This window comes from Malus sylvestris, chromosome 3, assembly GCF_916048215.2.
Source record: "Malus sylvestris chromosome 3, drMalSylv7.2, whole genome shotgun sequence".
Taxonomy (NCBI): Eukaryota; Viridiplantae; Streptophyta; class Magnoliopsida; order Rosales; family Rosaceae; genus Malus; species Malus sylvestris.
Window position 1 is genome coordinate 29145279 of NC_062262.1, and position 23656 is coordinate 29168934.

Below are 23656 nucleotides of genomic sequence, written 5' to 3' on the forward strand. Positions count from 1 at the left end.
TACAACGCATTCTGTATGGACAATATTGTTCCATTTGGTAACATAATCTGGACTTTTCCTGAGCCTTCAATTACATCTGAAGGTCTTGATATTGTTGTTACCCTTACTTTTGTAAGTATCAATCTTGAGAAATATTTTCGATCTCGAAGTATTGTATGCGTAGTTGCGCAATCTGCAAGAAAAATATCTTCGCAATTTCTCATGTTTTGAGAATGACCATAGTTTTTATCGATGCTTTCTGAGTAAGGGAATCAAAGTTAGAATTAAGTTGTAACAGGAAATTTACATGCCATTTTTATTGAATCTGAAATGCTAGTTTCAGACTACAAGTTCAGCATAATAAAAATACATCAAACATAAATGATTCAGTCGGACCGATACACTTCATTCCCTCTTTCCACAATGAAGTCTGAAACATCTAGGTGAGTTGTGTTTAACTGCCCTGATAAGTCGCACGCTGGATCAGGTATATCTATTGGTTTAGCCTGGTCGAGAAAATTAATCTCGACACTCTTCTCCTTGAGGGAGACTTGATATAGATCCACTAGATGTTTTGGGGTACGACAAGTATGCACTCAATGCCTATTGCCACCAAACATATGGCAAACTCATTCAGAGTTCCTGGGAGCATTGTTCATGTGAGCTTTGCCTTTGTGGCGATTCACATTTTTAAAACTCTAGCCTGAATTATGCATTAGAACCTGATTGTGAAACTGACCACCATGGTTCTTGCATTTCCTGTTCTACTGACCTCGCTTGTGGCCACGTCCTCGTTTATGATTATCGCCACCAGATGATGTGGCGTTCACTTCGAATGAAGCAGCATTCACTTCTGGGAATGGTGCAGATCCAGTAGTTCAGGACTAATGATTTTTCATCACAAGCTCATTGTTTTGTTCAGTTACCAAGAGCACATATATCAGTTAGTTGTATTCAGTGAAGCCTCGTGCTCTATACTGCAACTGCAGGAGCACGTTAGAGGCATGAAATGTGCTGAAAGTCTTTTCCAACAAATCTTCCTCAGTAATAGTATCCCCACATAGCTTCATCTGAGATGTAATTCTGAATAATGCAGAATTGTACTCTGCCATTGACTTGAAATCCTGGATCCTTAGGTGAGTCCACTCATAGCGAGCCCTTGGAAGAATCACCGTTGTTTGATGATTGTATCTGTTTCTCAATGCCTTCCATAGGGCTAACAGATCTTTAACAGTTAAGTATTCGTTCTTTAATCCCTTATCAAGATGACGACGAATAAAAATCATGGTCTTCGCCTGATCTTGAGAGGATGAGTTGTTCTCTTCCCTGATGGTATCTCCAAGATTCCCTGCTTCCAGATGGATCTTGGTATCCAGTACCCAGGTAAGGTAATTCTTCCTAGTAATGTCCAGGGCAGCAAAATCAAGCTTTGCCAAGTTGGCCATTTTCTTTTCTGAAAGAAAATGAGATGTGTAAGAACTTGCAATAATATGTATTCCTGAAGGAATATAGTGTTAGAACTTCTGGTTCTTACAAATTTTTCATTTTGATCTTCAAGCCAAAATGATAAGCACTCGAAACTTCAGACTCGAGATTTTCAAGATAAATGAGGAGGGTGATTGTATTGTACCATTCTCATTGAAATAATATAACATAGGATGGACGATTATTCCGCACCATTCCAGTAGCAGGAAAAATTTAAATACGCATAGCAGGGTGGGCGATTATACCGCACCATCTAAAATTGCAGTAAAATTAGATCTATAGTCCAAGATAGGCGATGATACCGCACCATCTTGGATCGTAGTAAGATTAAATTTGCAGTTCAAGATGGGCAATTGTACCGCACCATCTTGGATTGCAGTAAAATCAACATAAATAAATACTGGGTTAGTAATCAAGATTTACACCAAACAAGAAATCAAAGATATATGTATCTGTTAGGTTAAGAGCTAGAAGCAGGTATGGAGCAAACAGTTCGTCGCGATGGTATATTGCGCAGTTAAGGCAGAGGAAGAAGATGAATAGTAAAAACCTTAGAGGAAACATTTTTTCCTTTCTTTCGTTCGGCGAAGAGAAATGAGAAAATTGTTAGGTTTTAGAGACTCGTGCTGATAACGTGTTATAAATATGTAAAAGTTAGAGAAATAACATTTACTAGTAACAGGAGCGAAGCAGAGATAAAATTTCACACTGTAACTATAGCAGTAAGGGATGAAAAATAAAAGAGGGAGGAATAGATGATGTTATTGATCTTTCTTTCTTTCGGTGTGTTTTGATTGCAGTCGAATGCTATATTTATAGAGTAACTCGCATTATTACATTTTGAAATTTACATCACATAACTTTGAAAATACAATCCGTTGTTTCCAAAGTCTACATCACATTTGTGAACATTGAAAATCTGTGTGTGGACATTCATAACAATGTCAATATTTTGAACTATTAATGTTTTCAACTGTTAATATTTTCAACACCTAACTCATTTTGTATAAGTTACTCGCCTGTTCAAACACTATTCTCCACGTATACTCAAAAGAAAGAAAAAGAAATAAAGCTAGCGACAGGGACACCTGTGGTCACATTAAACCCGGCAGTGTGGACACTGAAAAACGAACTTTTTGACCACATGTTTTGACCACATGTGCTTTTCTTCCAAACTATCCTTCCACCCAAACACATAAAATCCCACAAAATACAAATGCCACCAGAGGAAATTCCACAACCCAATAAAAAATCCCCAAATGTTTTAGTCGCACAAAAAGTTACTGCATCGCTGAACGCCATTGCCATTGCAAAGCAGAAAGCACTGCATAAAAACCCCTCAAAAATCAGCAACCCAAGAATGTAGGAACCTTAATCTGCACGAATCCCGAGGTGACTACCTCAAAGATTGATGCTTTCTCCTCGTTTGTGAATTCAATCCATCTGGGTGTCGTCGGAAGTTGTTGAGATTGAGGTATGGAGGGCGGGAGATACGGTGAGGAGCTGGATGTGGCGGTGAGAGTGGTTCACATGGCGTGTGCTCTGTGTCAGAGGCTGCAGGAGGGGCTGGTGTCAGGTGGCAGTGGCCTCGTTAAGTCCAAGGACGATGATTCTCCTGTGACTGTCGCAGGTACTATGAATTGAAACATTGCTCTCTGGTTGTGTTTTCTTTGATATCGGAGGTTTTTTATTTGAGAAATGTTCTGCTGTTTTTCTGTTTGTGGTTTCCTTAATTTTGGCAAACTTGTGCAATGTAGTACCTTCGATAGATAGTTTTGAGATGAATACATCGCTTTGGGTTCCTCAATACAGGGTCGTATGCTTAGTAGTTCTTGAATTGATTTGCCTTTTAGTTAAGGTGATAAGGGGATACTCTTAACAAATTATGATGGACAATGTAAGTTTAATTTTTGAAAATGATAACAAATATACGCCGTTTATGAATTTAGGTACTTGATATTAGGTGCATTGTCTTCAGAGGTTTTCTTTCGTCACTATGGAGTAGGTTTTTCGCTTCGTATGGGACCAGAATCTTCTTTTCTAAGTGCTTTTTAAGTAAAAGGGACTGACCAGCAGATGAACATTGTTGGGGTATTGTCTGATGGTATGCCATTCTTGTTGAATGATCTCTATGGAGAACATTTTATACACGGAGCCTGAGTTCCGTCGGCTAATTATCCATGCAAAGGTTCATTGAGATTTGTCTTAAAAGTGAATATGGTGGGGGTGGGAGTGGAGCATTTTTCAAGTAGAAGTTATAGAACCTGTGAGAGCATTATGTGAAAACACAAATATCATTGTTTTATAGAAATGGAGGGGCACACCTTTTAGTGGCTTTTGTGTCTTGCATTAAATTTGAAATACTGTTTCATTGTTGTGAAGCTTAATAAAAAAACAGTACCTACACGTATGAGCCACAGAAGTTTATGTCCATCATTTTATGATCTTAGTTAGAGAATTTGTAAGCTTTCAACAAGGGATTTCGTTTTATCTTACCTTTTTTTATGAGGGTTTTCTTTGTTTACCGTAAGTTGGTTTAATATCCTTACCAGAACTTTCATATGCTAGAAATTGCTTGGTGCTCTTCTTCAATTATAAATTTTCAGAAAATGAAAGCAATTGGAGCTGGAGAGGAAAGAGCCAGTTTCTGGAGAATCTACTTTTTATGTTTATAGCAACTGAAAAGATCAGGCTCTCCAACTCATATTGATTCCTCTTTGTATATCATATAACCTTTGGCTAATTCCATTGACATTGTGAGTGAACAGATTGGAGTGTGCAAGCAACCGTTAGCTGGATACTGTCTGAGTTCTTTGGGAGTCAAAATGTATCCGTTATTGCTGAAGAAGATGTACAAACGCTCTCTCAGGCTGACTCAGCGGGTTTGCTGGAAGCTGTTGTAAACACTGTTAATGAGTGCTTAGCTGGAGCACCCAAGTATGGTCTTAAAAGTCCACCAAAATCCCTCAACACTGCTCAAGTTCTTGAGGCTATCAGCCGATGCAACTCAGAGGGAGGCCCCAAAGGTAGACATTGGGTACTTGATCCTATTGACGGAACATTAGGGTTTGTGCGTGGGGATCAATATGCTGTAGCTTTAGCATTGATTGAGGATGGGAAAGTTGTTATTGGAGTACTCGGGTGCCCTAATTACCCAATGAAGAAGGAATTGCTCAGTTATCATTATCAGTACCATGAAAACATGTCAAGGTTGTCTCCACCTTCTGACGATATGTGGGAAAGAGGTTGTGTGATGTATGCGAGGAGAGGCAGTGGTGAGGCATGGATGCAGCCACCAATCCGTGGGGATAAGAAGTTTGTGTGGCCGAATTCTGCAAGACTTGTTCGGGTTTCTTCCATCGATGACCCCGCACTGGCCACTAGTTGTGAACCTGTCGAGAAAGCAAATTCAGACCACTCCTTCACAGCAGGACTTGCTCACAGCGTAGGGCTTAGGTACATAGTTACTTAATTATTTCTATACATCGATGTGCTCACCTCGCATGTCTTTTTTACTGGGGTAGAAAGAGACTGGCAACTATAGTTTTACTTGTGCTCTATTGATATTTTCCTTTCATATCATATTGGTAGAAATCAACCCCTCCGTGTCTATAGCATGGTGAAATATGCAGCCATAGCTCGAGGAGATGCTGAGCTATTCATGAAGTTTGCAAGGACTGGATACAAGGAGAAGATATGGGATCACGCTGCTGGTGTTGTCATTGTAGAAGAGGCCGGAGGTGTCGTAACTGATGCTGGAGGGCGTCCCCTGGACTTTTCAAAAGGACCTTACTTAGAAGGACTTGACAGGGGCATAGTTGTTTGTTCTGGGGCAACACTGCATGAGAAAATCATTGATGCCGTGTATGCCAGCTGGGACTCTTCTAATTTATGAGGCTTTCTGTTCCATGCCAACGGACCACAGTGGCAGTAAATTTTGCAATTTTGGTAAGGTAAGGTCATTAGTAGTATTTGTTTTACATTACAAAAGATCTTCATCACGGTTTGATCCGCTTTCCAATATAACTTACTGAGTCAGTGGCTTATGAGTGAGCTAGTTGTATGACTCGGTGTTTTGGGATTGTCTGATGTAGTATTTCTACCCTGTTTGCTTCATGGATGGAAACAGAAGGGAAGTGAATAATTCCAGACCTCTTTTAACAAATTTAGTGGGAGCTATTCAAACTTATGGAAGCGAGAAATCCTCTTTGTTTCTACTTATGCATCACATAAGTGAATCTTGCCAAACTAGGTTCATTGTACATCTCATTTCCATCTCTCACGTATTTCAACACCCTCAGATTTCCCAATATTTCTCTTTTCATAATAAATTTGAGACTCAAATCTCCTGCTTCCGATGTCATCTACCTTTATCTCCCCAGTTGGACAATTGTTTGACAGGGCTGACTTAATAAGTAGTTATTTGTAAATGCTGGAACTCAAAAGTCCCAACAGTTTGGATACCGAAGAGAATTCCTTGTAAATTTGAAGAAGGTTCCGTATGGTAAACTTGGTTGCACTGCACACATTCACTAACCTGGTTGCTCATTTGTATCCTTTACTGAGCTTTGTGCAAAGAAATATTTACGCCTCTTTGAAATCTTTCAGGGCAAGCAGTGAGAAGGATTCTTGACGACATTCATGTGCTAACGCCAAGGTCAAGTATATAGAAGGAAGTATTTTGTCTGGTGACGTGTTCAACTGAGTTCAGGAAAATGGCACTGTTATACTGCCGCTCAATAGTCAAATATTTATCAGTAAGATCTTCAAAGTAAATTTTTTTGCAACAGCAGTGTCATTTCAATAAAATGTCAGTGCATATAAATCACTTTCACTGCATAGCTGCACCCAGTTGATGGCTGCTAGGGGTGTAGCAATTTGGGTTCACAGTTTTGTCTAGCAATCAGTCTACAGAAATCAGTTGATGACCATTTTGTTGAGCCAAAAAAGAAATAGAAACAATTTTTACCAAAATACTCCTCTTTTTTTTTATGGCATTACCTTCTATTGATGTTTTAAGCTACGATTTTGCTTATCCGGTGAACCCATGAGATCGTTGTTCATATTTAGTCAACTTAGTTGTTTCGGTTTACCCAAACTGTGATGTCTGCGAGCTGATTGGCGCCTAAACTGGTAATTTAGCTGTATATTATGCGCTGGTTTTTTTCTTCGTAATTTTCGCTACAGGATAGAGTATCAGTTAGCCTCAGTTGTTAAATTGATCTAGCACCTGTTGTTTCCTCCAAAAGCCAGGGAGTGCTGGGTGGCTGTAGCTTGATGGTCTTGCTAAAGAGCTTAGGCATAGTCCTCCGGAGTGGAGGCCTTCCTAGTTTTGTTTGTTAGTGTCATTTTCCGCTCCTCACATTGGAAGTAAATATATTAGTTCAAAACACTATCACGGAACTGTTTTTCCTTTTCTGTTTCAGTTTGTTTTGTTACCCTTATCAGAATATTAATGGAAAATTTAAGTTTGATTGAAAGGATCAGGTGTTAGATACAGTGTTGGAAGAACTAACTTGTTAATAAGGCGTTATGCATTTGTTTATGAAAGCAAGTGGCCCTTTAGCACAGTGCTGGAGAGAAGTGTTGTCCTTGCATCACAGCGTGAGTTCAAACCTCATCAGCTCTCTAATCTAACAAATATATCGTTTGACAAAAAAAAAATGTTTATGGGAAGTTTTTATAATTTAATCTACTGTGTAAACAGTCTTCATTCAAAGATTAATTTTACAAATTCTCATCCAAATTGAAGTTGTTTGGTCATTTGATTATTGTCATGAACATTTTATTGTTTATCCACAATATTGTGCATGTCAGTTACAATTAGATACACTTTTTCAATTGGAGTGAATTTTTGTAGAGATATATTTGAAGGATGACCTCAAAGAATTATCAATGGTTATCTTGTGAACTAGTGTTGCGTGAAACCAAATGAGTGAGCAACCATCACGGGTGGTTCAGTGGTTGGGGACAAACTGCAGGTCTGTATACCGCGCGGCATGTCTTGTGTTCAATTTTTTACGCTTGTGAATGCACGATAGTGGTCAAGGAATGCTGAAATGCCTCTGTGAGTCTTCTAGGCCTTTGAAATAGTGGATTACCGTAACAAAGCTATCAGCTAGTCCTATTTTTATAAAAATTAAAAATTAAAAAAAAAAGAAAAAAAAAACCAAACGAGTGATCTGTCTTATTATCTTACTGATTGATTAGCTTTTGAAAACCACTAATATACCTTGTATACACAGTTGGGTCTCTTTTTTTTACAAATGATTGGTTTGGATATGAGAATGAGGATCCTCTCCGGATCCTATTTGTCAGGATTCCGCGGATTCTTAAATTGTATTCATTGATCGTATATCTTATGGTCATTTTTCATTAGATATTATTCAAGTTTGATTTTAAATAAAAGTATTTAAAATGATTTATGATTGCACGATGTACGATGAACGGACACGATTTGAAGATTCCTGAGATCCTCACAAAGAGGATCCGGAGAGAATCCTCATTCTAGATAGGATTATATTAAGGGTCCCACTTCTAGGGTGTTTAATGAAAACAAATGTAAGTTTTATAATTCTGGTTAAATAGTAATGTGACGTGACCTTGTTCCGTATTCACAAACTAATCACGTAAGTTTAAATTTCCATTAAAGCTAATATAAAAAAAAAGCACTTTGAATTAACATGCCACATGTAATTTCTAAGTGATTGTCGGTATTCAAACATCAGAAACCAAAGAAAATACAATTTGTTTGAAGATTTCAACATGAGAGAAAATTTCCAACTCTAAATCCACAGAAAGAGGGAAGAAAGAAATAGCCTTACCAGATTACCAGTGGGCTGCCGGCTGCGAGTGCAGTTGGCACCCAAACTCCATGGCATGGGATGCATCAGTTTGCCGGAATTGACTTTACTTTCCATTCCAAATCCACCGAGACTGAGAGATACTTGTAATTCAATCAATGTTTGGCTGGATTCCATATATATGTTTTCATTAACTTTTTTATTCTTTGCGCGCCTGCATTGTTCATATATATATGTTCACAAAATATACATATATCCTCGTTTCTTTTTTTTTTTTGAAAAACTGGAGATTAGTTGTGAGACCCATCCTATAACAAACTTCAACGATCCAAATCGTTTATTTTCTAAGTCTCGATTCATGATCGTCCATGCAAAAATTCAATTCAATTGAACCATTTGCCTATTTAATTATGACAATGAAATTTCATTGTTTTTTATAGAACAAAGTTTTCGTCAAATTCTTTGAACTCAATTATATGCCTCAAATATTTTCAAGTTGGCTAATATTTTGCAAGGATGACTAAGAGGTGAAACTTGAAAAAATAGACGACTCTAATCTTTGAAGTTCGATGCGGTGTGGGCTCCACAACTAATGAAAATCCCTTCCCTTAAAGGCCTCCTATATATGTATATTTTTTTTACCGAATCCTATATATGTATATTCATTGACAGATTTAGGACTCATTTGTATGTGATTTTAAAATGACTGAAAGCACTTTTAGAGGAAAAAAAAATTTGGGTCCAAAAGCACTTATAGTGTTTTCTGCAAGAAACATCAGTTATGTGCTTCTTCCAGGAAGCACTTTAAGTGTTTTTCCAGGATTTACTTGCATCTTTACTAAAGATTCGTTCTAAAAATATTTTCACCAAAAACTCTTTCAATCATTTTAAAAGTACATCTAAACAAGTTTTAAATTAATGGCCAACTTAAAAATTGAAATATGAAACTTGGATTAAAGGATATAAAGAAATTAGTGAACACAAGTCAATGTTAGGTCAGATCTCATGAGTCTAATGTGTTAGGCAGCCGTAGCTCTTAACGAAGAAACAAGTACATGACGGTTGCGGTCCAAGTTTTCCTTATTAATTTGAAGTTTATTACTATTGGTTGTGGACAAAACAATCACACTAAGAGCCTCATCATCGTCTTCATCTTGTTAAGTACAATTTGGTATTCTTCCATTGTTGCGAATATAAGTACAATAAATTAATTGTTACTTAGTACTACAGTCGAATGATATTGTTACATTATTATGACTCGTCTATTGTAAAGCTTAATTTACTCTCACACATTCTTAATGTAGATACTATCATTTGTTAAAACAAAACAAAATACAATAAATTAGTTAAAAAGTAAAGCAAACATGTCGATCATAATCTGATTTTGTCTATTTCGTACAGAAAAGAAAATTTGAATTTGAATTCGAAACGCAAGGAATTAAAGATAAATGTCTTATTTAATTAGAGTAACCCACCATTTGCTAATTTTTTTTTTCTTTTAACTCAAATATGTTTTTTTTTTAATTACACTAACTTATAATTACTGTTTTTTTAATTTGAATATAAGACGGTGGAAACACTACCTACCCACCTAGCTTAATCCCCTCTGCTAAAAACTCAATAATCAAAGTAACTTTAATTTGCAAGTAGCCCTCTATAATAATGGTAGAAAAATATTACTCTTACATCATGGCGTGAGATCGAACCTTATTCCCTAATCTAATCTATTGTTTGACTAAAAAAAATTCAATTTTCATTTCTTGCATGTTAATATGCTCTACATTTTAAATAATTAATTAATTAGCAATTCATAATTTATATTTTATGTATGTATGTAAATTATATTGTAATAACACAATCATGTCTATGCATTCTGATGGGTTCGACTTTCACCGATTTTTCTTTTTCCTAACAACTAACTATCTAACCTATTAACATTATCGTTGTACTAAAAAAACAATCCTAAAAACGCGTAAAGAGAATTTTATTCTATCTAGTGATTTACGCTTGAGAATATAATACATAGTACGGCTTTGAGACAAAAGAAAGGAACATAACGGTGGTTTTGCCCGATGCAAATACAGTCGAATCTTTATGGATTTGAGAGATGCACTCCAATCTAGGGAAGAGCGTAACTCTTATGGGTTGGCCGATTAGAAGGCCTATCTGCACTGACTATATATAAAGGTATTCATTTCCAATTCAATTAATTAATCCATCGAGTTGGGATAGAAGGTAGATTGTCTGCCTTCTCATTTCCATACTTTTTTAATTCCTTCATATTTTGTGTGATCATGGTTAAGTCATGTTAATATTTTATATTTTTATTACTTTTTAAAAAATTATTTTTATAAAAAAATCAATATAAAATGTTGACGTGGTTTAATCGTGACCACACAAACAGGAATGAATGAGAAGAGTACGGAAATGGGAGGGTAGACAATCCACCTCCGTTGGGATAACCTCAATTCAGAGAACCTGAGAAGATATAATGTTGTATTAAGAGTAGAAGCATTACAAAATAGTTGAAGGCAAGATTCTAAAAGGTGTTAAGCGGCAGGCATGGTCAAGCGCTTAGACGAGAATTAGACAGAAGCTTAAGTGGTGTTTTTTAATTCTAAATAAATTATTTATGAATATAAATAAATGTCTAATTATACTTAATAAAAGTTATAGGGTATAAGAGGAAAGCTAAGCTTAACTGAACCTCGTTATATATGCTCTAAACTTTTAATTTTCTTGTTATCAAAGCTCTTAGCTTTAAGTTTTAGTTAATTAATTGTTGAATTTTCATTCAATTAATTAAATAAAACAGTCACTTAGTATTACGGTCTAGTAATCTCTTCACTGGTAATTGAGAGGTTTCAGCTTCGATTTTCGCTAAAGGCGAGTTTGAACCATATTATTGCTAGTCCATTGTGAGGTTTAACTCACTCTCCCACCCTCTTAATATAGATAATATCGTTTGTTAAAAAAAATAAAAGACATATTTTCAAAATACTAATTGATAAATGTCTTCCTTTGATTTCAAGATTCCTACCTAGTAAACCAACATATGATTAATCATAGAATTACTAAATCAAATGGATAAGATGAAGAAGAAGCTAGCTAGCTAGCCATATCTACGTAGACCAAATCAAGATCAACCTAATAAGACCAATATTAAGTTTTGACGGTGTAACCAAATTTGCCTAGTGCACTACCATATTTCGTTATAAAAGTCGTTGACGGGGTGTGACCGACGGAGTGCGTGCATTCCTATATCGCATGTCTGACAATTTTTTACACAATTTGTATACTCAATACAAAATGATACGAAAATCATAAGTTTTGCGTCAAACCATTACCAAGGTGGATTGCTACCGAGTCACTGGTTATAAACTTCATAAGATATCATTTGCTAGATTTAGACATTAAGCATGATAATTTCTTGCTTGTTAACTTGAAACGAAACGAAACAAACTGTAAATAAATCGGTTTGTTATGATATTACCTGTTAAGAACTCATTAAATAATTGATTTGACACGATAATACAGTTAAGATAACAAATTTAACACAAAAATAATACTGAGTACAAAGGTCTACTTGACCCTACGTTACATATGCTTACGTAGTCGCTTTCTGTGATTCCCGCGTTTCCAGCGTTTTCAGGGGCCAGCAACTCCCTCTCTAGTATTTAATTTGCAATGACTTTCTTCTTTTTCCGTATTGTTTTTTCAACTATTTGCAATGACTTTAATAAGTATGTCTTTAATAAGTATGTCTTGAAGCTCTTTCTTTACAACTGCCTTTGAATCTTTGGAGGAAAATGACAATGGTATGAGTAGACTAGTGTCATCTTTTGGCAATTCTGTCATTTGTCCCTTGTGTTTCTTCCCAAAATCCTTCAAACGAGTATGGATGTATCCATTTTTCTTATAAAGTGATCTTTACACTATTATTATTTTCGTACGGGAGGATGATTGAAATTTGAGTGCCAATAGAGCGAGCACACTGCCCTAACTAATTGGTATGATTTGCATTTATAGGTGTAATTATATACAACGAATGAACAATACTCTCTAATCCGAAGAGCAAAAGTCCGTGAATTTTAAATTGGAGTAGCAAATAGAAATACAATTTAGTGCTCATCTTTCAAAGTAATGCATTTAACTGAGAATTGTTCTTGGCGGAGATTTGAAAAAGTAAACAAAAAGGAGCGCCAACATTTACCCAAAATTAAAAAGTTTTTAATATGACTGTAACACTATTATATGATAATAGCAACCCATTCGTCTTACGATGTACTAGTGTAAATCTATAGAAATCATATTATAACATGTAAAATAATAAAACAACATGACGTTATTATAATATGAAGAATCAATAAAGAAAAAAAGAGGAAAGAAAATAAACCATAATAAGATAAAGAAAAGGGAGGGGACCAATGTGACAATTATGTCCACGCAATGACGAATGGAGAAGCAAGAAGATATCCCATAAGACTTTGCGGTATGGCCTGCTATCCATGGATGGAAGGGACAGAAAGAGGATTGTATTGGTGGTTGCTGTGGCAGTAAGCTTGTCAATTATACCACGTTTCGTTAACCCGATACAAAATGATACGAAAATAACGAATTCAGATAAATTTATTATCGAGTCGAGTCGTTATTAAATAACCCTTTAAGAATCCTTTAACGTTTAGAGTAACCAACCGGCCACATCCATAATTGAATTGGTGATGGCTGTGGCCTGCGGTTGGTCACTCTCTCATGTCTGGCTGGCTGGTGAAAGTGAGTTTTGGCGGTCAAATTTCAAAGATCATCCGTCGGTTTCCCCATGATTTGCGGATCCTAATTAAGTAGTAATAATCAAACTTGTCGAACCTTTTAACGGCTGCAAAATTCTTGTTTGTGTAATAGGACAAGGCACTAATTAATTTGCTTTTGCCTCCTAATTGTTTTGTTTTTAAATTTTCGATTAGCCAACTTTTAGGCATTGGTTTTGGCTTCAACGGTTCCAAGGCAAGGAATATTATTGGCGGAATCCGTCATCATTTGAACTTGCCGGAGTTTAAAGAAACAAGTTGCCGATACCAAAGACTATGAGCTTGTTTAGATATGTTTTTAAAATGATTGAAAGCACTTTTGGTAAAAATATTTTTAGAACCAATCATTAGTAAAAATACTTAAAGTGCTTCCTGAAAGAAGCACATAATTGATGCTTATTGCAGAAAGCACTTTAAGTGCTTTTGAAACCCAAAAATATTTTCTTTAAAAGTGTTTTCAGTCTTTTTAAAAGCACATCCAAACAAGCCCATTTCCTAGATATATAGGGAGAGATTTTTTTTATTATGTTCAAAACTTAAGGCGGTATGCTATATATTACATATGGCGTACCGCTCATTTTTCTAGGGACACACTGAAAAATCTCTCATATATATGTGAGGACTCATAAATACATAGAGTACATCTTGGCTCTCATGTATAAAACTTACCGATGATAATTGGAGCTCTTAACTAGGGTTAAACACTTAAACTCAAAGTTCTAACACGGACTTAACTAAACATGAAGTTAGCGGTTTTAGAGATGGTAAGGGTATACTCATCCCTTGTGTGTGTGGTTGATTCAAATGCGTCTCACATTACATCAACGATAAACAATTAGACAGTTACTCAACAACAATTACTTGAGATGAATCTATGAATTACATGACCAGCAAACTCAAATAATAAGAAATAAAATAGATGTTCTTAGATAACTACATCTACGTGCATATTGTGGTTGGTTCATGCACGTAAGAGATGTTTTGAATTTGAAGTTTTTTGAAAAGTATACGTCGTTTTTTTTTTTGGGTAATTGGTGCTTCCTTTTTACCATAAGAATTTGGTTTTGATTCCTAGTTAATTAATTGCATTTCCTGCCACTTAATATTGCAGTCTAGTGATATTCCTCTTACTGATAAGTGATAGGTCTTAGGTTTGATTATCAACAAAGGTGAATTTAAACCTCATTATTGCTAGTCCCTTGTAAGGTTAAGCTCGCCATCCATCCCTCTTAGTGTAATAATATTATTTGCTAAGAAAAAAATTGCATTTCCTTTGTCAATTTAAATTTCTAAATTCTAATTCTCAGTAGAAAAATGGAGAAAGAGATCATCTCCAGATATCTTCCACCAAGGCCAGAGGATCAAGTGATCCGGGCCCTTGAAATTTGGTCAAACGGCTAAAAATAAGGGTTCTTTTAAAAGTTATAATAACTTTAGCCGTTGGATAATTTCAAGGATTCGAATCACTTGATCCAGTAATTTTGGTAGAAGAGATTTGAAGTGGATCCCTTTTCCCAAGAAGGGTTCTATAACTTATATAAACTATAAAGTATGTAAATCCAATTACAATGTTGTTTTGTTTTATAAGCACAGGATATAAACATCACTTAAAGTGAAATATCCAATTTACAAAAAAAAAAAAAAAAAAAAAAAAAAAGCTAGATTTGTATTCCCCTACTTCCATCAAGTGACCTGCTAAGCCAGTTTGCCGGCAACAAATTATCCTATATCTACTTTTTCCCACTTTCAAAATCTTCCCAAACTCCTCACACCCTCTCTCTCTCTCTCTCTCTACAATCCGTACTACACGACCCACTCAATCTCTCTTCCTTTTTTTCCCCTTTCTTTTCCTTTAAAATTTGAAAAAAAAATACAGAGAAGCCGACGAAATGAAAAGCGCGTTACATCTTGCCGCCATGGTCATCCTCCATTTATGATCCTCTTTGTTCTTTCTCCAACTTCCCCGACCCTCACTTCCCCATGATTTCTCCCTACGAATGACTTCCTGATTATTTGTTCACCATCTTTACTTGCGATCTACTACTTTCTCAGTAGGCAAACGCCCTGAGATTTCTCAACTGTTTCGAGGTCTTGGAGATTTGATGCCTTCTGGAAACATGTTCAGAGAGAGGAAGATGGGGAAACCATCAGGCGCGGCGCCAGGCAGCAGAGACTGGACTCAGATCTACGCAATCTACGGTCTCGACCAGTTGCACACCATTCTCTTCTTTCTCTTCAACGCTGTCCTATTTACCGTTCTGTCACTCCTCTACCTCACTTATTTCAACCCCATCACCCTCTTTTTCCACCGCCTCCTCCCCATCGACACCGCCCGTTTTGCCGCCGGTTTCACTGGCTCCGTCACCGCCCTTTCCGCCCTCTGCCTCTTCTTTGCATCCGGACACTTCCTATACTCCTCACTCCCCCTCCACTACGACGTCGCCCAGCGCATGGTCGGCTCAGTCAACGAATGGTCGACCGTCAAGCACGCCCTCGACCTCGGCTGCGGCCGCGGCATACTCTTAAACGCGGTGGCGACCCAGATGAAGAAAGAGGGGAGTTCGGGTCGGGTTGTGGGCCTGGACCGGTCCAAGATGACGAGCCTCTCGTCGACGCTGCGGACGGCGAAGATTGAAGGTGTGGGGGAGTACGTGACTTGCCGCGAGGGCGACCCCAGGAGATTGCCGTTCGGGGACGGGTACTTCGACGTCGTGGTCTCTGCTGTGTTCGTCCACACCGTCGGAAAAGAGTACGGCCATCGGACGGTGGAGGCGTCGGCGGAGCGGATGAGGGTTGTCGGCGAGATGGTGAGGGTTCTGAAGCCCGGTGGGGTGGGGGTGGTGTGGGACCTACTGCACGTGCCGGAGTACGTGCGGCGGCTGCAGGAGCTGAAGATGGAGGACATTCGGGTGTCGGAGCGGGTCACGGCGTTTATGGCGAGCAGCCAGATCGTGTCGTTTCGCAAGCCCAGTCAGCACGTTATTGGGCCCGGTGAGGTCCGACTCGACTGGAGATGCTGAATAGCAGTCCGACCCGACCCACATACAGACGAAATAAATAGTCAGCGAAAATAGTATAAATACATAACGACACTGAAGACTTTGCAGTAATGATAATTAATTAATTAATCAAAAATCAAGAACTGAATGGATTTCTTTCTGTGTTTGTATGGAGTTTTGTGATCTGGAGAAGCGAAGCTGACCCAGATCAGATGGGGAGAGAGATGATTATACATGTAATAATCTTACTTTAATTATCTGTCATATTTTGTTATCTATATTTTGTAATATGTTAATGAAATTAGACTCATACTGGATCTGTATGCGCCTAACTCCCTCTGTGTTTACACGCAGCATTACCTATCAAAATTCATAAATACATAAATTTATCAAAATTTCAATTGAATCTATCTTCTTTAATTTCTACAGAGGACCATTTTTTATCCATTAACCGTGAGTAAGTTGCCACATAAAGACATTATGATGGAAGACTCATTTGCACCGTAATTTCATATAAAGACGCATTGTTATATGTTTGAACTTTCACATATGACAAACTGAGACCTACTCTAATGTGTGATATTATCAGTCATATCTTCTTTGCGTATTATTTTCTCTTCTCCCACTGGAATGAGAATGCTGACATCCGAGTAAACAGTAATAAGACAAGACAATGGGAATTGGATCCTCTCCGACACAAAGCCTCAAAATCCTCCTAACCCACTAACACAGGCCGTTAGATTTTGATCAAACGGCTACAATTATTATAACTTTTAGAGGGGCTCCCTGTGTGCAGTTGTTGGATCAAAATCCAACGGCCCGTGCTATTGGGTCAGGAGGATCCCGAGGATTTGCCTCGGAGAGGATCCAATTCCGGGTTTGGCTTGTTAATTGTTATGTCCAATGTCTTCTCCCTTATTTTATTGGCTTTTTAGTCGAAATGATCATTGAGATTTGCATAACTTATCAATTTGATCTTGAGATTTGAAATCCATATAAGTGGTCCCTGAGTTTGTCTACCATCAACCATTTTGGTCATTCCATGAAAAATTATATCAAATAAAGACCAAAATGACAAAAATACTCACAATTTATTAAACAATAGGCCAAATGATTTGACAAATATTGAGGGTATTTTTATCGTTTTAACCTTATTCAATGGAGATTTTTCATGGAAAAACCAAAATGATTGAGGGTGGACAAACTCAAGTTCTATTGATTTTAAATCTTAAAGACCAAAATGAGGAGTTATGCAAATCTCATGAACTATTTTGGCTAAAAAGCCTATTTTATTTTAGCAAATAAACATCCGTTCAATTTGGCAAAAAGTTTGACATGAAACTTATAAGGTTCGAGGTAAACCATTAACGATTCGAGTTACTTGTTAAGAACATGTCAATGAATCAGGTCATTATCAGGTCACCGGTAACTTAACAGGTGTGACAAGCAAACGACACGATCACGACCCGTTTGCAATGTTTAGACATTAAACATGACAACTTCTTGCATGACCCAGTAACTCGACACGAGATGACACGAGTCAACTCGTTAACGAGTCGGGTTGCTATCGGATAACTTGTTAAGAATCCGTTAAGATAATGAATTTAACACGATACGATTCGTTAAAATAACGGACATGACACAACAATGAGACGAACACCACAAACACGACCTGTTGTCTAAGTCTAAGTGGTGGGGTTTAGGGTTTTTAGTTTTACTGGTGTTGTTATGGGTCACAAAAACAACAAAATTTATTCAACTTCATTAAACTAACAACCATCATGGGGTGGCCTAGTGGGATGAATTTTAGGTATGTATTTCACACGATACATTCTGGGTTTGATTCTAGAGCTAGTGGATCGTACGATGGTGCCCAAAGAGAGGCTGAAATGCTCTTATAAGCCTGAAAAAAGACATTAATAATTTTTTGTGGAGGGATGTGTGAGTAAGTGATTGTAGGGTTTTGGTGCTGCTGTGAAGTCGCAATCGTACATCAATCGGACATCTTCTGATCGTGAAAGCATGCAAATGTTGTTGATTTGAGAATTAAAAACCCTAACTGATTTTGGCATATCCATATATTTCTCTAAAACTATAAAGGAGAATGCTAATAACTTTTATACTAACTTTTGCATTTGGATTTTTTCACTTCTTCAGTTGAGACGTGTCACTTTTTTAACTTTTAATGCTTTTGGTTAAGAATTAATGATGAAACATAGAAAATGTCTTTATCTGTGTAAAATATAACAAGCGCTATCTGAAGAAGTAAAAAGATCCAAATGCAAAAGTTAGTGTAAAATTTGCTAGCACTTCTTAAGTATGTATGAGTCCGTGCGAGTCCGTCATATTTTCTTCATATAGAATCTCGTGATGTCTATGAAGGTTAAAAATAGCAAACGACCTTCCATCCTCCAACTTCAACTATGGTGGTAATGTTTATTAATTATGCATCGCATTTACTTTATAAATTTATGTCTTGCCACACTTTGCTCAATAAGGGCTTTTTTTTATTTTTGGGACACTTTTGATGCGGTCCCTAGCTTTCAATATTCTTTGATTGAAACCTTGTTAGTTTTTAGTTTTTGATTGAGGTCCTTGACATTAATATAATAATGTAAGTTACTATATTTTTAAATTAAAAATTAAAAATTGAAATTTGTAATTGTTTATATTAATGAGATTTTAAATAAAACCCATAATTTATGGGATTACAAATAATAAAATATAAATTATACTCTCTATTATATTGTGTATGCGTGTGTGTGTATACATATATATATGGGTACATTAACCAAAATTAACAAAAAAAGCTATTGTACAAAAACATGGATACATTCTCAAATCAACGAAAAAGAATGTACCCATATAAGTTTAAACATGGATTAAAAATTTTGAATGGATTTTATATTTAAAAAAAGGGTACATTTTACATATAACAAATTGATGTATTTGAGAATGGGTACATTTAAGATTTAAAAAATTGAAAAATTATATGAATGGGTACATTTAAGATTAAAAAATTGAGAATCTTTTTATATATATATAAAAAAAACTAATAGGTACAAACTTAATTTAATTTAATTTTTTATTATTTTGGAAATGTTTGAATTGAAAATTAATTAGAAGTTTAATAGAGGTGTGAGTATTAAACCCTAAATTAATTACTAATTTTTATATTAAAAATTATATAATAAACATGTAAATTCATTATCACATTAATAATAGGGACTTAAATCAAAATTTGAGAACTAATAAGGTCTTAGTCAATGAATAGTAAAAACTAGGGACCGGATACTAATTTTTCCTTTATTTTTTTATTTTTATTTTTTTAATATTACTATTGCTAAGAGGAGGTGGAGAGTTTGAAATCTATTATAATAATTTAAGAGGGGATTCGAATTCAGAATGCATGGAGAAAAACCCAACCCTATCTACTAAGATATTAAACCACATGCATTGTGCTCAATAAGGTGAGATGCAATATATTGTATATTATGTGTTTGACAATTTCACTTCTATAAAACGTAGAATTACGGTCAAACTCTATTGTGTTTGAGTCTCATTCTCCCCAATCATAAGTGACAATTTTTGCACTCATCTTTTGGTTATCCGCAAAAAAAATTTTACATGCAGGTTCACAAGAATTTTCTAAACAGGCGATATCGGGTGCATAGGAGGAATATGCAGCGTCATCATTTTTTAGTAAGCTTGTGGCTTTCGTTTTTCAAATCTTCTTATTTCTTAAGTTGAAATAACAATATTTTCTTATTCAAGTTACATTCTAATATAATTCAGATTCTAAAGATGAGAATTCATACAAAGATGTTGAGAATGAGACACATTATTTTAACCAACTTAGCTACGGTCTAGTCTACTGTTGAGATCACAATTTTAATTTGGATGTACTTTATACTACCTTCTTCACCTTTTATCTTTCCCTTTGAGTCCATGGTACCTTCTTCACTTTTTATCTTTCCTGTTGATAGAAGCGATATTGGAGAGGAAGAAATGTAACTCTAGACTCCGACAGTAATAGTGAATGTTATTATTTCTCTTTTTGATAGAAATAATACTTGAGAGAAAGAAACGTAAATCTAAACCCCGACTCTAATAGTGAATATTGTTAACCAATTAAATTATAAGCTTTTGACTATTTCACCTTACAAATAATAGAAAATTCTCAAACATGTTAATTGCGACATGTGTCTATCGTGGGGCTCGTTGCCTTCCCTACAAGGCATATAATGCAGCATGTGGCACTGTTCAATTATTTCTGGGCATCCATCTTCAATAGCATCATGCCTTTTGTTCGTTTGGGACCATGACATTAATGCCCCCATCCATCCACCCTCAGTGTTTTGCAGTTGCATGAGTTGAGCTCCTTGGACTGGTACGTGCATGGCCAAGTGTTAATTTGTTTCCAGGTACAAGAAAACTTGACAAGATTGGCATATGAACTACATTTTTAATGCGCATGCTTGGTGGGGACTTGTAGAATTTATGATTAACGATTGTGATTTGATTACGATGAGAATATTGAGTAAAATATTTCATTATCGATTTTAATAACTGAAGTAGTTAAGAGTATTTATTCTCGATTTTCATGTCCTGTTCAATTATTTTCACTCTAGGACTTTAGCTAGGATGATACCTGTTTTTTCTTCACTCTTTTTGTAGGTTCGCAATGAACTTAAACTCAAGTGATTAAGAACAATTATTTCTGCTTTCGAGACTTTAGGTTTGATTATGTCTTGCCATTGTCGCTTGTATAGAAAAAGATACTCAACACCTAAACTTATAGTGATGGGATGGTTGGGATGACAGTATGTATTGAAGGTGGGGGTTTCTAGCTTGGACCCTCAACAAATTACAAAGAAAGAAACTCTCCCTATAGATCTGCCATTGGCATCTTCTTGATAATTTACAGATTCCTTTTAGTTAAAAACTAATAATTTCTTAATAAGACGTAAGTTTGTTAAGAATATTGGTGTTTGTCAAGTTGATAAAGTAGATAACTACTTATGTTGTTGTCTAGTCACAATCCTAGAGCGAATGACGGAGAAACAAACTGGGAAGTGAGTGAGAGTGTAAACTAATTGAGTGAGTTGGGCACAGTTCTTGAATAAGATTAAATCAACTTTCTCTGGTATGTGAGGTCTATGAAAAATAATTGTGGTGCTTTAGTAGGTGAAAACGATATATATCTGCATTTCAAAAGTAATTTCAAAAGTAATTTCTAACTTTATTATATGCATTTTTGAAGTGCACAAGGATATTTGATATCGTTTAAAACATAGTTTTTTGTTTGGGGGTGAAGGGTGATGAAAAATTTAATTTCTATCACGCTCCACCCCATTGTTATTGGTAACTTAGGCACGAAACAAAGTTTAAGTGAGTGCGCATTTATATAAATTTTCACCTCAAACTACGCAATTCTATCCTTGGAGAAGATGGCCTCACAAATTTGTAGAAAATTACGAGCTAACTTCTCAATATTAGATGTCCTAACTTCAAATACTCTTCCCTCATCAATAAATAATGATATATAAATTTCATTTTAAAAATTTACAATCAAAACTAAATATTGGATGAGTGTTCAAGAATGCAGAGTAAAACATAGTTACTCAAGAGAAAACTTGATGTGAGAATAGCTATTTTCGGGTCCTTCAAAAATAATTTTTGAGAAGTAAGACACCATCTTCATTACTTAAGTTAGCATTTGCTTAATAATAAGATTGTACTATGTATACTTTCATTCTTTGCACACTATATTAGGCTTTGAATACATATATCACTTAATTATATTTCTCAGTGTCAAAAGTTAAATTAATTTAAATTTGACCGTAAAATCACAAATCACAACAATGTATCGTGATTGCAGTTCCACTCCTTAAATTTAAAACATGAAAAGTAGTTTGTTACTTGAGGCGTAGCTGAAGATGTGATCAAGTTCTTGAGCTAGATGAAGCAAAGATCTTGTGGAAGGTCATTTGCTGGATGAGGCCGACGGTTCTTCGTTCTATTTGGAATTTTAATTTTTAATATGTTGAGTTTTCGGATGGTCCTAAAACGTGGGGTCTTTCTTCAAAAGAGGGCCCAAATTGAAGGCCTTGTAGGCTTCCGATTGGGCCACAACTAGAATATTTGTTAAAATGATTAGCATTTTTTCCCCACAAATATCTGCCCCCAAAAAAACAAAAAAATCTTGTTTTGGCATCGTAATTTAATAAAAATACAAAATCATGGGTTCTCAATTAAAAAAAGAAAAAAATTGAAGCATACAGCCCATGCACTTGCAAATACTCAAACGTGCATTATCCCCAAACTTTATCCCTTTTGTGGTGATTTATTAAGCAAAGAGCATTGAACAAATATTCTATTTGATCTGCTATCGCAGGTGACTTGTAACTCAAGTGATGTGTTTGTTCATACATTATTGGTGATGTGTTAAATTTACCTCCTTCCTAATCTTGTTTCTGTTTTAAAGATGTAAAGATACATGACAAAAATAAAGCATTAGGTCTTCTTTAGTTTCAAAATAATTGTAAATGTGAATTTACTTAGGAATTGGCTAATTTCCTAGACTTGTAATTGTGTCCTCGTTTCATAGAATTAGGCACAGTTTTTAGGCAAATTAATTTGGGGGACAAGACTTATCCAAATTGAGCAGATCAAGGGTTGACTATGTCGACAAGGTAATTTGCATTTGCATATCATATTAGGAAAACTATATCTTTGTGATTAAGTTTTATTAGGAATGAAATTCATAATAAAATCAATTAGCATAATTTTTTTCCTATTTTTTCATGTTAAAACCAATTCTACTTTTTCCTACTCTTTTTGGAACGTGATTTCTCGTGATTAAAAAACAAAACTTGAAGACCTTTGTTACTCACTTCTGCAAAAACTGATTTGAGAGATTTACATTGAGAGAAGAAAAGGTGAGTTCATGAAAAATTAGAATGATAAAGCAACTTTGTGAAGCTTTTTATTTCTAGTTTGCATCTTCATATTTCATATTCCATATTGGAAGCTGTGTGCTAACATGCTTGTTTGTGAGGATTATCGATTCGAGAGAGTTCAAGCAATGACAGAGTAAGGCAAGACAAAAGTATTGGGTAGATTCTTGTGTAGAGTTTATCTTCTTGAGTCTTGTAATAATCCATTCTTAGTGGATTTCTAGAGGTTGTTCCCGGTTGGGTTTTTTCCTCGTACCATTGGGTACAAAAATCCTTGTATTAATTTACTTATGCTGCAAGATTTTATTAGTTTGATTTGAGATTGAAATCCTTGTTCAACATATTCCGGTTATCTGTTTACTCTACCTGAGGCACGATTTCAATAATAACTATGAATAGTCATCGACTCTTGAAAAATGATAGAAGAATGAGAATTATTATGAGACGTACAATGCTTTACATGCTTATAATCAGTACGCTTTAATCGGGTTATTCTATTATGGCGATGTTAGTAGCAAGAAATGGTGGGTTCCGTAACCTAATTTTCGCTGGTGGAGAGGTGTTGAACTGTGGGGCCTTGTATGTGAAATTAAACCAAAACGAACCCAACTTGTTCACAAACT

General features: G+C 35.8%; 2 protein-coding genes across 3 annotated transcripts; both read left to right on the forward strand.

The window, feature by feature from the left end:
- Window positions 1-2674: 2674 nt before the first annotated feature.
- On the forward strand, window positions 2675-6438 carry LOC126617267 (PAP-specific phosphatase HAL2-like). 2 transcript variants are annotated; one of them, XM_050285294.1, is made up of 4 exons: window positions 2675-3094; window positions 4233-4920; window positions 5056-5417; window positions 6073-6438. In XM_050285294.1, exons 1-3 carry the CDS (start codon window positions 2941-2943, stop codon window positions 5357-5359), a joined length of 1146 nt encoding a protein of 381 aa, XP_050141251.1. In that variant the 5' UTR covers window positions 2675-2940; the 3' UTR covers window positions 5360-5417; window positions 6073-6438. The 2 variants fall into 2 exon arrangements, with proteins under 2 accessions (XP_050141251.1, XP_050141250.1); XM_050285293.1 differs by having other exon boundaries at window positions 2676-3094; window positions 5056-5422.
- An 8390-nt stretch (window positions 6439-14828) lies between these two features.
- On the forward strand, window positions 14829-16406 carry LOC126616595 (uncharacterized). Its single transcript, XM_050284670.1, has one exon. The coding sequence runs from the start codon at window positions 15178-15180 to the stop codon at window positions 16093-16095; it is 918 nt and encodes a 305-aa protein (XP_050140627.1). The 5' UTR covers window positions 14829-15177; the 3' UTR covers window positions 16096-16406.
- Window positions 16407-23656: the final 7250 nt, after the last annotated feature.

Bases quoted from the DNA above. Each gene is read 5' to 3' on its own strand.
- LOC126617267 (XM_050285294.1), top strand. From the start codon at position 2,941: ATGGAGGGCGGGAGATACGGTGAGGAGCTGGATGTGGCGGTGAGAGTG. The intron at 3,095-4,232 runs GTACTATGAATT...GTGAGTGAACAG, and splicing joins TTCTCCTGTGACTGTCGCAG to ATTGGAGTGTGCAAGCAACC. The intron at 4,921-5,055 runs GTACATAGTTAC...TCATATTGGTAG, and splicing joins GCTCACAGCGTAGGGCTTAG to AAATCAACCCCTCCGTGTCT.
- LOC126616595 (XM_050284670.1), top strand. From the start codon at position 15,178: ATGCCTTCTGGAAACATGTTCAGAGAGAGGAAGATGGGGAAACCATCA.